At 36.0% G+C, this 16,195-nt stretch overlaps 1 protein-coding gene across 6 annotated transcripts in view; it reads right to left on the reverse strand.

Annotated features, from left to right (window-relative positions):
• Positions 1-16,195, reverse strand: part of FANCI (FA complementation group I) — an 87,239-nt gene that overhangs the window by 49,718 nt on the left and 21,326 nt on the right. For all 6 annotated transcript variants that reach the window (XM_024766433.1, XM_024766431.1, XM_024766435.1 and 3 more), the window contains 7 exons: positions 8,455-8,585; positions 7,857-8,013; positions 7,720-7,777; positions 6,052-6,093; positions 5,599-5,722; positions 5,077-5,162; positions 3,364-3,490 (listed from right to left, as the gene is read on the reverse strand). In XM_024766433.1, the coding sequence (XP_024622201.1) occupies positions 3,364-3,490; positions 5,077-5,162; positions 5,599-5,722; positions 6,052-6,093; positions 7,720-7,777; positions 7,857-8,013; positions 8,455-8,585 (725 nt within the window). The remainder of the gene's footprint in view (positions 1-3,363; positions 3,491-5,076; positions 5,163-5,598; positions 5,723-6,051; positions 6,094-7,719; positions 7,778-7,856; positions 8,014-8,454; positions 8,586-16,195) is intronic.

The raw sequence follows: 16,195 nt of genomic DNA on the forward strand, positions 1-16,195 counted from the left end.
GAGAGGCTCCTTTCAACAAAAAAAAAAAAAAAAAAAAAAAAAAAATCTGAAAAGACATTTCATCAAAGATATCAGAACGACTAAATAAGCACATGAAAAGATGTTTGGTTATCATCAGTCACTAAGGAATTGCAAAGTAAAACCTCTATGAGATACTGTTTCACAGCTATTAGAATAGGTATATTAAAAAAAAAAAAAAGACAGTAACAAATGTTGGCCAGGATGTGGATAAATAGGAGCCTTCATACAGTGCTGACGGATATGTAAAATGATGTAGCCACTTTGAAGAACAATTTGGTAGTTTCTTTAAATTATAAACATATGGGACTTCCTCAGTGGTCCAGTGATTAAGACTCCGTGCTTCCACTGCAGGGGGTGCAGGTTCGATCCCTGGTCAAATGCATGTGAATGTTCACAACAGCATTATTCATAATAGCCAAAAAGTAAAAACTCAAATGTCCATCAACTGGTGAACAGCTAAACAATGGATATGTCTATACAATGGAATACTATTTAACAATAAAAAGGAATGAAATACTTGTAAGTGCTACAACATGGATAAACCTCCAAAATTATGCTAAATGAAAGAAGACATACACAAAAGATTACATATTGTATGATTCTATTTATATGAAATCAGGAAAGGTAAATCTATAGAAACAGGCATGAAGAATCTTACAAGGTGATGAAAATATTCTAAAACTGAATTATGATGATGGTTGCACGATTAGGTAAACTTATGAAAAATCAATGAATTACACACTTAAAATGGGTGTATTTTTTTTTTCTTTTTTTTTTTTGGCTGTGTTGGGTCTTCGTTGCTGTGCGTGGGCTTTCTCTAGTTGCAGTGAGTGGGGGCTACTCTGTTGCGGTGCGTGGGCTTCTTATCGTCCTGGCTTCTCTTGTTGTGCAGCACAGGCTCTAAGCACGCAGGCTTCAGTAGTTGTGGCACATGGGCTCAGCAGTTGTGGCTTGCGGGCTTAGTTGCTCCACGGCATGTGGGATCTTCCTGGGCCAGGGCTTGAACCCATGTCCCTTGCGTTGGCAGGCAGATTCTTAACCACTGTGCCACCAGGGAAGCCCCAAATGGGTGTATTTTATGTTATGTAAATTGTACCTCAATAAAGCTTAAAAAATAGATCTTTGAGCCCTGAAAGAAATGACAAGAAACAAAAGAAAAAAAGGAATACAGCTTCCCTGGTGGAGCAGTGGTTAACAATCCTCCTGCCAATGCAGGGGACACGGGTTTGATCCCTGGCCCAGGAAGATTCCACATGCTGCAGAGCAACTAAGCCCGTGCATCACAACTACTGAGTCTGCGTGCCACAAATACTGAAGCTCGCACGCCTAGAGCCTGTGCTCCGCAGCAAGAGAAGGCACAACAATGGGAAGCCCATGCACTGCTATGAAGAGTAGCCCTGGCTCGCCGACTAGAGAAAGCCTGTGCACAGCAATGAAGACCCAACACAGCCAAAAATAAAAACAAATAAATTAATCAATTAAAAAAAAGAAAAAAAGGAATAAATATAAAATCAAAGATGAATAAAACAGAAAACCAACAAACAAATATAAAACAGTCGATAAAGCTGGTTCTTTGAAAAGATCAATAATATAGTTACTGTAAACCTAAATAAAAAGAAGAGTGAACAGATACAGACAAGACAAAGGAGCTTTAAAGGCTAGTTCCCACATCATGGTCTTTAAATATCCTTTCCTACAAAAGGGACCCAAGGCTCCTTAGAGAAATCAGAATGGGGTACGGAAAGTACAAGTGTGTCTTGGATAGCTTATGCCACAGAAGTGCTCAAAGACTAATGGGGCCATGTTAGAAGGACACATAGCCTACCTCAAGGATCCAATTAGCCAAATATGGGTCACTTTGGGTACTACATACGAGCAGATTGAATTTTAAAAGGTTCATTGGCTGCATAACAATATCCAAAAAAATGGGAGGTGGCTCTTTTCACAGAAGAAAACCAGCTAATAATGTAGAAGGAATGACAGAATTAAAATTTTCTAATCTTAATTCTACCATTTTGCAACTCCGAGTATAATTAGTGATTTAGGCCAAGAATCATCAGTAGATGGGAAAACAAAATCCACTGTGTGAAAGGTTGCTGAGGAAAAGAATTTCCGCATGCCTCGAATTATGATCCCATGGATTACTTTCTAATTACAAAATGAAACATATACCTTTGCAAATGAAGAAAACTGATGGTCATTGTCTTGATCAAATGATTTGGCTAAGACTGCCTGATACTATGAGCCTTCTGACATAATGCAATAGAATAGTGGTTGGCAAACTACAGCCTCTGGGACAAATCTAGCCCATCACCTATTCTTGTACAGCCCATGAGCTAAGACTGATTTTCACTTTTTTAATTGTTGAGGGGAAAAAAAAAATCAAAGGAAGAATAATATTCTGTGACACACGAAAATTAAATAGAATTCAAATTGCAGTGCCCATGTAGTTTCATTGGCACACAGCCACAGTCATTCATTTATGTGTTGTTTCTGGCTGCCTTCTTGCTACAACAGTAGGGCCGAGTAGCACTGACAGAGACCGTATCACCTGCAAAGCCTAAAATAGTTAGTGTCTGTCCCTTTAGAGAAAGTTTGCTGACCCCAACAAGAGAAAGTATACAACATCACTTATGACATATTCTTGCCAAAAATGTTTAACTTGAATCTAATCATGAGGAAAAAGACAAATCTGACAATGAGAGACACAAGAAAACTGGGCTGGATGCTTCAAAAAACTCAATGAAAAGGTATCAATCCTTATTCTTAGAAGACATCTGTGGAAGTATTCAGGCATTGAAGGGTCATGATTTCTTCTTTTAAATGGTTCAGAAAAAAATCTATACTTGTGAGAAAGTGAGATAAGGTAAATGTACCAAAATACTTAAAGAGTTCAAAACATTTCTAATTTTTATCTTACTACTTCACAAATATTTAATGATGAATGACTTAGCTTCACAAAACCCCACAATATATTACTAGAAATAGGCAATTTCCCAATTCACAAATACGGAAACAGAGGTCAAGACTGAAGCTCATAGAATAATGGAGTTAAGGTTAAATTTTGAGTTTCCTGCTGAACAGTCTTCACCTTTTTTTTTCTTTTTAAACACTAAAACACTTAAGGTATGGTTTTAAAACAGAACTTGCTTAAGAATGTAGTGATATCACATATCTTCCACTTTCAAAGTAAAAAAAAAAAAGAGATCCTCTAGACCCAGGGTAGTTCTACAATATTTCTATGTATTTGTTTCCTGTCATTAACCGGCATAAGAGAGGCCTGAGTTCAAACATCCCTGTTTCATAAAGAGATCCTGGATCTCCTTAAGAGTGTGGGGCTACCTTCAGGAGTTTCAGTAGTTCTCTGCCTAGTTCACAGTCCAACTTGATGGCAAACACAATGTGTAGAATAATGGTGCCTTCCACGTGACGAAGTTCACCTGATGGTACAGTAACAAAATCCAACAGCCTAAAAGATTCAACAGAACGGTATGAGCTATAGTTTGGGAAAGAGACAACAGTGCATATGCTCATATGAACAAACAGAAAAACTCAAGCTGAACTAATATGATCACTGGAGGCAGGCACAAAGTACAAAATCTACTGTCTCATTCTCTGCTCCTTTTTACAAAACTTCTTGAAAGAACTGTCTATAGTCATTATTTCCACTTCTTTACCTCTTCCCAGTTCAATTCAATTCAATTAGGCTTCTGTCCCCTCCCTAACCTCCCTTCCAATGCTATTTGTAGCCCTTGCAAGAATAATCAAATGACCTCTACACTGTCAAAACCAATAACCAAATTTCATCTTAATTAAAGCCTCAGCAGATTTGACACAGTTGACCCCTTCTTTCTTGAAACATTTTCTTCTCTTAGCTTCTGAGGCATTGTCACTGGCCTCTTAATTATTTGTGCTGGCTCATCCTCCCTTTAAATGGTGAATGCCTCTGAGCTCAGTCTTGGGTTTCTTTCTCTTCTCTTCACGATTTCCCTAGGTGACCCTATCCAGTCTGAAGGCTTTAGTCCTTTCCAATCTGTATCTCCTGTCCTGACCTCTAAAACCCCAGACTGCCTGCTCAACACCTCCATATGGGATACTAATATACATCTCAAACTTACATGGTCAAAACTGAGCTTATTTCCCCCTAAACTTGCTTTTTGTCAGTCTTTCCTAACTCAGTATACAAGACCACCTTCTAATCAATTGCTCAAGCCAAGCAACTAAAAGTTATTCCAGATTAGAAGCAGTAGGCTGAAACAGGATTAAAAGCACGAACTCTGCAGCCAAACTGCTTGAATTCAAATCCCAGGTCCACCAATTTATCGCTACATAACCCTTGGAAATTCCTTAATTTCTCTGTGCCTTGGTTTCTATATGCATAAAGCAGAGGCAAAAGAGAGTTGCTGTAAGGTTTAAAGTGCTTAGAACATCACTTGGCACAGAGCAAGCACTCTGTTAAGTATCTGTTTCAAAAAACATCCTCTTTTTCAGTCACATCATGCTGTGTCCTGCCTTTGCACTAACTGTTCCACCAACTGAGAATGTGCTTTTTCCTGATCTATATATTGTGGCTCTTATCATTTAGGCTTCAGTTAAAATACCACCTTCTCAGAGAAGTTTTCCCTAACCACTCAACCTAAAGTAGCTATGCTGTCACTGTCACATCATCCGTCTGAAATATATGCATAACACTTTTCACTCTAATATTTTTGTTATTTATTTATTTTCTTTTCTCTTCTCGTTGAAATATCTCCATGAGAGCAGGAACCTTGTCTGACTGGTTCATCACTGTAGTCCTAGGGCCAAATAGCTTCTGGCACAAAGTAAACACTTAAATAGCTTTTAAGCTTGCAACTTACAGAATAATTATTGCTGTTTTCCTGGAAAGATTAAAATGAAAGAGTTGAAGAGACTGCATTACTCTTTTAATTTTATTACTGAGCAGCTAAGGGGACTAGGGAAATTCTGTGTTGAAGTGAAGGTATGGACTGAACAGTTAGATAACAATAAGATGAATTTGGAAAAATGATTTTATTTCTATACTGTGATACTCACTCATCACCATTCTGTTCCTCACTGTGCTGCGTATCTAGCTTGTTGAAGAAAGTGATGATTCCTTCCAAAACCTTCTTCCGGCTTCCCTGAAAAAAATACAAAATAAGTAAGGTCTCTCCATAAAGGGCAAGTTGAACTTAAAGTTCTTTTCAGCTTGAAGGATTTTCAAGTATGAATTGAAATAAATTATAACCTAGAGTCACACTAAGAATTTATAGAACACTTTCATGTTGAAATTGAGTTTGAAATACATCTTAATATCAGATTTTAAGGGGCCTATAGTCCACCCTTTCTGAAATCTTTATCCCTTTTACTACCACACACACACAAAATGTGGTACTACAAGAGATAATGTATGTTTACTTTGGCTGAGGACCATGACCTTTTTACTAGATCAAATCATCATACATGAAATAAAAGCATCTATGCCCTAGTATATAAAACAAGAGTATGAATAAGCTGAATGGTACTAACTGGTCATTTCACCAGAGTTAAAAAAAAAAGCAAATTTTTCATTTATACCTTTGAGGAGAGAACCAGAAGCTGATAGACCAAGGGTGGTATTTCTTGAAGATTCAATTTGGAGAACATCGTCAACACTTTTTCCACCACAGTTTCCACCTCTTCTGCAGTCAGAGGGACATCCCTGTGGATCAAAGATTCTAAAGATCAGAGCCTAATTTGGGAGATATTAGAATACTATAACTACCTCTTTTGATTTTTCTCTAATGCAGAACCTTAAAGGGGACCAATAACCTTACCTAAGCAAAGTTATCTTGGAAAAAAAAATCATAAAGTTATACTTTAAATAAGAAATCACAGCAAAAAAGAGTGGGGGTAAATTCTGTAACAGAAAACAGAGGTACCGATACTCTTATTTAGGGAACAGTGGTATTTGACCTTGCTACATTTCAGTTTCTAGTAGGTAAGTTCTCATAGCAGGATATAAAAAGAAAAGGGAATGATGATGCTTACTTGAACATGGAGGTGAGTTGGATTACATATTGATGATCCCATCTGATTAAAGAAATTGACAAAGGAAGTTTATGTCATTTAAACTTATTTACATATTACTTTGTAAAATTAGTAAGGAGGAAAAAATTAGGGCCATTTCAAGTTTGATTTGGTACCACTGGGAAACAAGATCAAAGAAATGACATTTAAAACATGAAATAACAGCTTTTAACCTATCAGACTGGCAAAATCAAACTCTGATGATATTCAGTGCTGGTGAGATTTTGGGAAACAAGTACTTAACATACCGTTTTAGGGGATGTACACTGATATAATCCTTCTGGGAAGACAAGTTGGCAATACTACTTATCAACTTTAAAAATGCACATAACCAAAGACCCACCCAACTTACTATTAGAAATATATCCTATGTACATGCTTATAAAAGGTCACCTAGACATATAAGGATGTTAATTCCAACACTTTTTATAATAGCAAAAAACCAAATAGCCAAATATTATTTATCAGCAAAATAATCTAACAATTGGACACTAGCCAAATATTATAACAGAATACTATGGAACTATTAAAAAGAATGATGTAAAGTGGTATATGCTGACATGAACAGATGTGTTAAATGAAAAATCAAAGGTATATTACAATGTAATGAATAAACTCTTTTGTGTAATTAAAAACAAATAAATGGATAAATATACATGTGCTGATTCATGCCTAAAATTATTTCTGTAAGGGACTTCCCTGGTGGTGCAGAGGTTAGGAATCCGCCTGCCAATTCAGGGGACATGGGTTCGAGCCCTGGTCCAGGAAGATCCCACATGCTGCAGAGCAACTAAGCCCGTGCGCCACAACTCCTGAGCCTGTGCTCTAGAGCCTGCGAGCCACAACTACTGAAGCCTGTGTGCCTAGAGCCCTTGCTCCGCAACAAGAGAAGCCACCGCAATGAGAAGCCCGCACACCGCAACAAAGAGTAGCCCCTGCTCACCACAACTAGAGAAAGCCCACACACAGCAACAAAGACCCAATGTAGCCAAAAATAATTAATTAAAAAAATATATATGTATTAAGGATTTCTTACTAGTAAGAATTTTTCATCTTTGATGTATGTCTTTATATACTTCATTTTTAATGGCTATAAGTTACATGGAATGGGTCTACCTTAACTTATTGATACATAGCTTACATACCATAACTTACATATCTCCATTATTGTATGCTTAAGTTGGTCACAAATTTCTGTGTTGAAATGTTCATGTATGAAGATTTTCTTATATGTTGCAATTTCTCCTTAGGGTAGATTCTCATATTTCTGGTTTAAAGATACAACATCACTTATACATCTCACTCCCTCAAAAAAATATAAAAGATAGTGGTAGGGTGACTTTCCAGCCTTAAGGACCTTGGGACTCCAAATACTGCTATAGGGATAAACTGCTGTGTTAAGATGGGGAGTCAAGTAAACAGAAACTATATGTATAGTCTTAGAACAGAGAATACAGTAAATAATCTCTCTCAAAAATTCATCACAGACTAAATGGTTTTATAATGGTAGACCATAAACCAAAATGGGCTAAAAACTTGAGTGGTATAAATTCCTAAAATAAATGATAATTCTTTTTTTGGTCACTTGTAGTCCTGAGAAAGTTCTACACATTAATAAGAAAGACTCACCTGCCAGAACAGAGGGTGTTAATCAACTGCTTCTTACATTCTTCCCCACTTAGTTCACCTAGAAATGCAAAATACACTGAGGAATAAATTTAATTCAGTGAAGAGAGTAAAAGCCACTAAGATTGGAAGAAAATTACCTTTTCCATAAGCTAGATTCTCCTTTTTGGTAGCAAGGGCAGTGAAAATGATGGGTAATAGCTCCAAAGATTTTCCATTCGTTAGGTTGCCCTGTTTGACAGCATCAACAAACTCACTGGCTAATTCAACCAATAATGCTCCTGGAAAATTGTGAACCTAAAAGTTGATGGGATTAAAAAAATGTTAAGCAGAAATCTAAATGTTCGATATCTCTGTCTAAGAAATACTCTTTTGCTGAATTAATAGAACTGGCATTGAAACCTAGAACTGGTCCTATAAGTGATTCAGGGAATCATTCTGCTCTGGTATAAACATAATTGTAAAGGATTTCATAGATCAGGATCTTCCACCAGTTCCCTGATGTTTTCAAATACGCCAACTCTTCAAAGAGATACATGTCCATGATACCAGAAATATAACGTAAACATCTAAATGGTTTATGGCTCTTCCATCAACTATTTTGTTTTATAACAGTAGTTCTTATTCATAAATAGGAGCTATGGTAGGTTTGGCACACTTAAGTTTTCCCTCCCTCAACAAATTACAAACCCCCCAAAATCCACCCAAAACCAAAAAAGTTTTTGTTTTCCATCTCACCTCCAGCATTAGTAATCCTATGATTTCAGATGCTACTTCTTTCTGCAAATCCCCTGATTCCAACAATTGGACACAACAACTGTATATCTTAAGTCTCCTAAGAGCTCCAGCTTCTTCAGAACAGGGGAAACCTTATTGTTTTAAACAGGTGGTACAGAAACAAAGAAAGAAAAAAGGCAGAATTCTTACAAGGTTGAAGAGTAAACAGGAAAAACAAAACAGCTTTGTAGTTGAATATAGAAACAGAATTATCAAACTACTTATTACTATGGTGTTTAGAACAGCAATATTTAGGAGCTTTGAAAAAGTATTTAATTTAGACAGAAAACTGAAACATTACCTTTTCTACTTCCACCCATGTCATTAATTTTTTAAATAATTTTATAGTGCAGAAGAAGGAACACCTTCTAATATACTTTAGAGCTTTTCTGGGATCCAGTAACCCAAATTAAGTGCCTTTAACATACTTCACTTCAAAACATCATCACTGATTGATGTCAGCAGGAATGTAGAGTAATAAAGACCTTGGAAAATGCTGTCCTCCATAAAAGCAACTAGAACACTAACAAAAACAGTGAAAACCAACTTGTTCAGGATTCTGGAAATTAACCAGACTTGCAACAATCCAGGGAGAGTTTATTTAAGATAAACAGCTGAATCTAAGTGAGAACAGCAGGCTCTGTTGTGTTTCAACATGCCCTCATTCCACCTCCTAACCCCTACCCCCCACCAGTCCAGTAGTCTTTAAAACCAACAGTTCACACTCATGGTACAAGCCACCAGTCTAGCAGCCTCTGGAGGGGACAGAATATAACTGGAGTTCCACCAAAGCCCAATTCCCAGATAACTGTCATTATTTGACCTGTCTGGCTATTCCTTAGAAATTTTCACTCTCAAGACTTGTCTTTACTTGACCTGACTTAGAACTCGCCCAGTGCAATCTTTTACCAGGGGCATTTGTCTAAACCAGTTGCAAGTGATTACTTTTTCAGCTGCCTGGATAGCAATAACAGTTGGGCATGCAACAAGCTGACCAAAGAACTTAAAATATAAGCCTGGAGAAAGGTGCAGAGGGGACTCTGAAACATTCTGACATATTCCTGGGAACCTAGGAAGCCATGAAAATACTTAGGGTTGTGCACATGGGAAGGGCTGTGTGTATGGCCAGGCAACACCCAAGAGGACCCTAATCTCTCACCTCTGGATGATCCTGAGGCTCTACACAAGCAGAAGGGCTAAGGAGGAGTTATAAGCTACCTGCCTGAGAACTGGAGGTGTGCATCTGACATGCACAGGGTCCCTCAGCAAAGGCTGGGAAACTCACTGGTTCCAGGCATTTTAAAGCAAATCCTTGCCAAATCATTAGCTGACCACAAAGCTAACCAAACAGAGACTTCAGGGGCCACATAGAACAGTGCCCATACACAACAAACAATACATATTTCACAAAATTAGTTCAGAAGAACAACTATAAAAACAAAAGCAACACCACAACAGCAACAACAGATCTGGGGGAGGGGGATGGTATCTGATTTCCAGAATTCCCACAAAATATCATTTAAAATGTCCAGTTTTCAGGAACAAAAAAATAAAAAACATACAGGGAAACAAGAGCATGGTCCATACAAAGGAAAAAAAGGAATCAATAGAAACCACCCCTGAGAGCGCCCAGATATTAGATTTACTAGACAAAGACTGAAATCAGCTATTTTAAATATGTTCAAAGAACAAAAGGAAACCATGTCTAAAGAACTAAAGGAAAATATAAGAATGATGTCTCACCAAATAGAGAATATCAATAAAGAGACAGAAATTATAAAAAAGAACCAAACAAAAATTCTGGAATTAAAAAGTACAATAATTGAACTGAAGAGTCCACTAGAGGGGCTCAACAGGAGATCTGATATGGCAGAAAAAAGAATCAGAGAACTTGAAGATAGAGCAATTGAGATTATCCAGTCTCAGGGACAGAAAGAAAAAGAAAAATGATCAGAGCTTCAGAGACCTGCGGGATCCCGTCATGAATACCAACATAGACATACTGAAAGTCCCAGAAGGAAAGGAAAGAGAGAAAGGAGAAAAAAGAAGTAATGGCCAAAAACTTCCCAATTTTAATGAGAACACTAATCTACACATTCAGTGAATTCCCTGGCAGTCCAGAGGTTAGGAATCCATGCTTTCACTGCCGAGGGCCCAGGTTCAATCCCTGGTCAGGGAACTAATATTCCACAAGCTGCACAGTGCAGCCAAAAAAACAAAGCAAACAAACAAAACCCACATTCAAGAAGCTCAAAGAACTCCAAATAGGATAAACCCAAGAGATCCACATTTAGACATACCATAGCAAACTATCAAAATCAAAGATGCCTCATCATAAAAAAAACCATATGTGAAAAACCCACACTTAACATCATACTCAATAAGTGAAGATTGAAAACTTTTCCATAAGATAGGAAAAATACAAGGATGCCCACTTTTTCCACTTCTATTCAACATAATACTGGAAGTTCTAGATAGAGCAATTATTGCATTTAGTGCCACTGAACTGTACAGTTAAATAAAAAAGTTAAAGACAAGAAGAGAATATTGAAAGCAACAAGAGACAAGCAACTCATCTGGTAAAAGGAGTACTCAATACGATTAACAGCTGATTTCTCATTTTAAAAAATCATTGAAGGGCAGAAGGAAATGGGATAACATAGTCAAAGTACTGAAAGAACTCAAAAGCCAGAAAAACTATCCCTCCAAAACTGTCAACCAAGAACTCTATAGCCAGAAAAACTATCCCTCCAAAACTGTCAACCAAGAACTCTATAGCCAGAAAAACTATCCCTCCAAAATGGAGAAATTAAGACATTCCCAGATAAACAAAAGAGAATTTGCTGCCAGAAGACCTGCCCTAATGCTAAAGGGAGTCTTTCAGGCTGGAATGAAAGGACACCAGACAGAATTTGAATCCACATGAAATAGAGAACATCAGTAAAGGTCACTACATAGGAAAATATGAAAGACAGTATAAATGTGCTTTGTAATTATTTTCTCTCCTATCTGATTTATAAGACACCTGCATAAAACAACAATTATAAATCTGCATTGGTGGGAATAAATGTGTAAAGATGTAATTTATAGGACAATAATAGCACAGAGGAGGAAAGGGGAGAATGAAGCTATATGTAGAGCAAAGTTTTATAACTATTAAATCTAAGCTGGTATTAATCTGAACTAGATTGTTATAAATTAACTCATTATTGCCCAGGGGAATTTTTGCAGAAACTAATGCATGTGGCTGGTGATTTTTATTTTGGCCGGCCAAAAAATTAATTCTGTTATTTCACTAACACTTTGTGGGTTATTACATTCAATAGTTAGACCTGACACACCTGTAAAGTCTTCTAATTTTTGTAAAATGTTGTCTTCAAGCCACCCTTCTATAGAAGCAAAGGAGCTTTCTCCTGCACCATGAATTTCATTTTCACTTTCTGTATCAGAATCAATCACTAAGGTTTTTTGTCTCTTTGTTGGTCTAATACATCGTCTGAATCAGAATTATATTCTGAAGAACTATCATCTTCTGAGACACTAGTATATATGTCACTTGGACAATCATAGAAAGTATCTGCATAAAATTCACCAAAAAATTTTTCACTCAAAATTTCATGATGTGTCACTTTTGAAAATTTTACATTTATAATATACACAAGATTGAAGCAAAAACCAAACGGAGCAAAATGTGAATGATAATGACAATCATAAGTTGTATAATGAACCCTTGATCAATTTTAAGCTCTAACAACTTCTCATGGTGATGTTAATTGTAGCACTCTCTAAAAATGTATTGATATGTCTCCAGTCAATAATGTGTTAAGATGTCAGTTCTAATCGCCAAGGCAAGCACTAAGAAAGTAACTGAAAAAATTAGTGAAAAAGATTACAAAGGAATTAAAATGGTACACTAGAAAACACCTACTTAACATATAACACACAAGGTATTAACAGAGGAACAAAAAGACACGACGTAAAGAAAACAAACAGCAAAACAGCAGATATCAATCCTACTTTTTTAGCAATTATGGTAAATGTAAAGGGATTAGATACTCCAATCAAAAGGCAAAGATTGGGACTTCTCTGGTGGAGCAGTGGTTAAGAAGCTGCTTGCCAGTGCAGGAGACATGGGTTCAATCCCTGGTCCGGGAAGATCCCACATGCCGCAGAGCAACTAAGCCCACAAGCCACAACTACTGAAGCCCGTGCGCCTAAGGCCCATGCTCCGCAACAAGAGAAGCCACCACAATGAGAAACACGTGCAAAACGAAGAGTAGCCCCTGCTCACTGCAACTAGAGAAAGCCTGCGCACAGCAACGAAGACCCAACACAGCCGAAAATAAATAAAATAAATAGATTTATTTTAAAAAAGGGCAAAGATTGGCAGAACAGATTTTTAAAAATCCAATTATGTGCTGTCAATCAGAGACACAATTTAGATTCAAAGATACAAATTGTTTAGAAAAGATATACCATGAAAACAGTAACCAAAGAGGGCTGAAGTAGCTCTAAAAATAACAGAAAAAAGTAGACTTTAAGACAAAAATTACTATTAAAGACAAAAAAGGGCATTTTATAATGATAAAAGAATCAAGGCATAACAATTATAAACATATAAGCACCTAACAAAAGAGTTCCAAAATACACAAAGCAAAAACTAACAGAACTGAAGGGTGAAATAGACAATTCAACAATAGTTGGAGACTTCAACAGGCCACTTCCAATAATCAACAGAACAATTAGAAGATCAACAAGGAAATAGACTTGAACACACCAGATCTAACAAACATCTATATAGAACACTACACACAACAGAAGACACATTCTTCACAAGTGCACATGGAGCATTCTCCAGGATAAACCACACATTAGGCCATAAAAAAATTCTCAATAAATTTAAAAGGATTATAATCATATCATTTATGTTCTGTGACCACAGTGGAATGAAACTAGAAATCAATACCAGAAGGAATCTGGAAAATTGACAAATATGTGGAAATTAACATAATCTTAAATACCACTGGGTCAAAGAAGAAAGCACAGAGAAATTAGAAAAATACCTTGAGATGAATGAAAATAAAAACACAATATTCCAAAAGCTATTGGATACAGCTAAAGTAGTGCTTAGAATGAAATCTATAGTTGTAAATACCTATATTAAAAAATAAGATCTCAAATCAATAACCCAATCTTCCACCATAAGAAATTATAAAAAGACAAAACTAAACTCAAAGCAAGTGAAAAGAATATAAAAGTAAAATCAGACATAAATAAAAGAGAATAGAAGAATAGAGAAAAATCAAGAAAACCAAAGCTTATTCTTTGAAAAGATCAACAAAATTGAAAAATCTTCAGACTGACCAAGAAAAAAAGGGAGAAGAATCAAATTACTAAAATCAGGAATGAAAGAGGGGCATTACTACCAATCTTACAGAAATAAAAAGAATAAGGTAATACAATGAGTAACTGTATACCAATAAATTACAAAACTTATATGAAATGGATAAATTGTTATAAAGACACAAAGTATCAAAGCTGACTAAAAAAGACAATAGAAAACCACAACAGACCTATAAATAAAGAGACTGAATTAGCAATCAAAACTCCTCTACAAAGAAAAGCCCAAAACCAGATGGCTTCCTTGGTGAATTCATGAAACATGTAAAGAATTAACTGCAATCCTTCACAAACTCTTCCAAAAAAAAGAGGAGGAGGAAACATTTCCCAACTCATTCTACAAGGCCACTATTATCTTCATACCTAAACCAGACAAAGACATCCTAAGAAAACTATGAACAGTATCCCTTGTGACTACAGATGCAAAAATCCTCAACAAAATACTAGCAAACTGAACCCAGCAACATTTTAAAAAGGATTATACTCTATAACCAAATTGGATTTAACCCAAGAATACAAGAGTAGTTCAATGTATGAAAATCAATATAATATACCATAGAAATAAAGGATAAAAACCACATGATCACCTCAGTAGACACAGAAAAAGCATTTGAAAATTCCAATACCTTTTCATGATAAAAAACACTCAACAAACTAAGAATAGAAGGGAACTTCCTTAACCTGATAAAGGGCATCCATGAAAAGCCCACAGCTACCATCACACTCAATAATATAAAACTGAAAGATTTCCCTGAGATCAGGAACAAGAGAAGGATGTTTACTCTCACCAATTCTATTCTACTGAGGGTTCCAACTGGGGTAATTAGGTAAGAAAAATAACAAAAGGCATCTAGATTGAAATAGAAATAAAGTGTCTATTCACAGATGACATAATCTTGTTTATAAGGAATCCACAAAGAAGAAACTGCTAGCACTAATAAACAAGTACAGGAAGGTAGCAAGATATGAGATCAATATACAAAAGTCTATTGCATTTCTATACACTAGCAATGAACACTGAGAACATTAAATTAAGAAAACGATCCCATTTACAATCACACCAAAAAGAATAAAATACTCAGGAATAAATTAATAAAAGTAGTGTAAGACTTGTACTCTGAAAAGTACAAATAAAAGTAGTGTAAGACTTGTACTCTGAAAAGTACAAAATACTGTTGAAAGAAATGAAAGAGGACCTAAGTAAATGGAAAGATATTCCATGTTCATTAATGGAAGACATATTAAGATAGCAATACTTTTCAAATTCATATATAGAGTCAACAAAATCACTACCAGAACCCCAGCTTCCATTCTTGCAGAAATTGACAAGCTAATCTTGTCATATGGAAACTCAAGGAACCCAGAATATCAAAACTAATCCTAAAAAAAAAAAAAAAAAGGTTAGAGGACAGACACTTCCCAATTTTAAAGCTTACTACAAAGCTCTTCTAATCAGGACAGTGTGGTATTGACATAAGGAGAGACACCTAGATCAAGGGAATACAACTGTGAGTCCAAAAAGAAACCGTCACATTTATGGGCAACTGATTTTCAATAAGGGTGCTATTGAAAATGGGGAAAGATGAAGCTGGACTCCTACCTCACACCATATACAAAAATTAACTAAAAATGGATCAAAAATCTAAATTTAAAAGCTAAAGCTATAAAACTTTGAAAAGAAAACACAGGTATAAATCTTTGTGACTTTGGATTAAGCAATGACTTCTTAGATATAAAACTAAAAGCGCAAGCTACAAAAAAATTAAGTATTAGGCATCAAAATTTAAAATTTTGTGCATCAAAGGATACCATCAAAAAAGTGCAAAGACAACCAGAATGGGAAAAAAATTTTGTGAATCATATATCTAATAAGGGACTTGTATCCAGAATATTTAAAGTAATATTAGAACTCAGTAATAAAAAGACAACCCAATTTTTAAAAGGTCAAAGGATTTGAACAGACATTTCTCCAAAGAAGATATACAAATGGCCAGTAAGCACAAGAAAAGATATGCAACATCATTAGCCATCAGGGAAATGAAAATCAAACCCACAGTGAGATACCACTTCACACTCACTAGAATGGCTAGAATGAAAAAGACAATAACAAGTGTTGACAGAGGATGTGGGAAATGGGCATCCTTATTTCAGTACTGGTGGGAATGTAAAATGATGTAGCAGCTTTGGAAAACAGTTTGGCAGTCCCCAAACAGTTAAACATAGAGTTACCGTATGATCCAGCAATTCTACTCTTATTTACTAAAGAGAAATGAAAATATGTCTACACAAAAACTTGTAGCAG

Source organism: Neophocaena asiaeorientalis, unplaced genomic scaffold (genome assembly GCF_003031525.2).
Source record: "Neophocaena asiaeorientalis asiaeorientalis breed wild unplaced genomic scaffold, Neophocaena_asiaeorientalis_V1.1 scaffold346, whole genome shotgun sequence".
Lineage (NCBI taxonomy): Eukaryota > Metazoa > Chordata > Mammalia > Artiodactyla > Phocoenidae > Neophocaena > Neophocaena asiaeorientalis.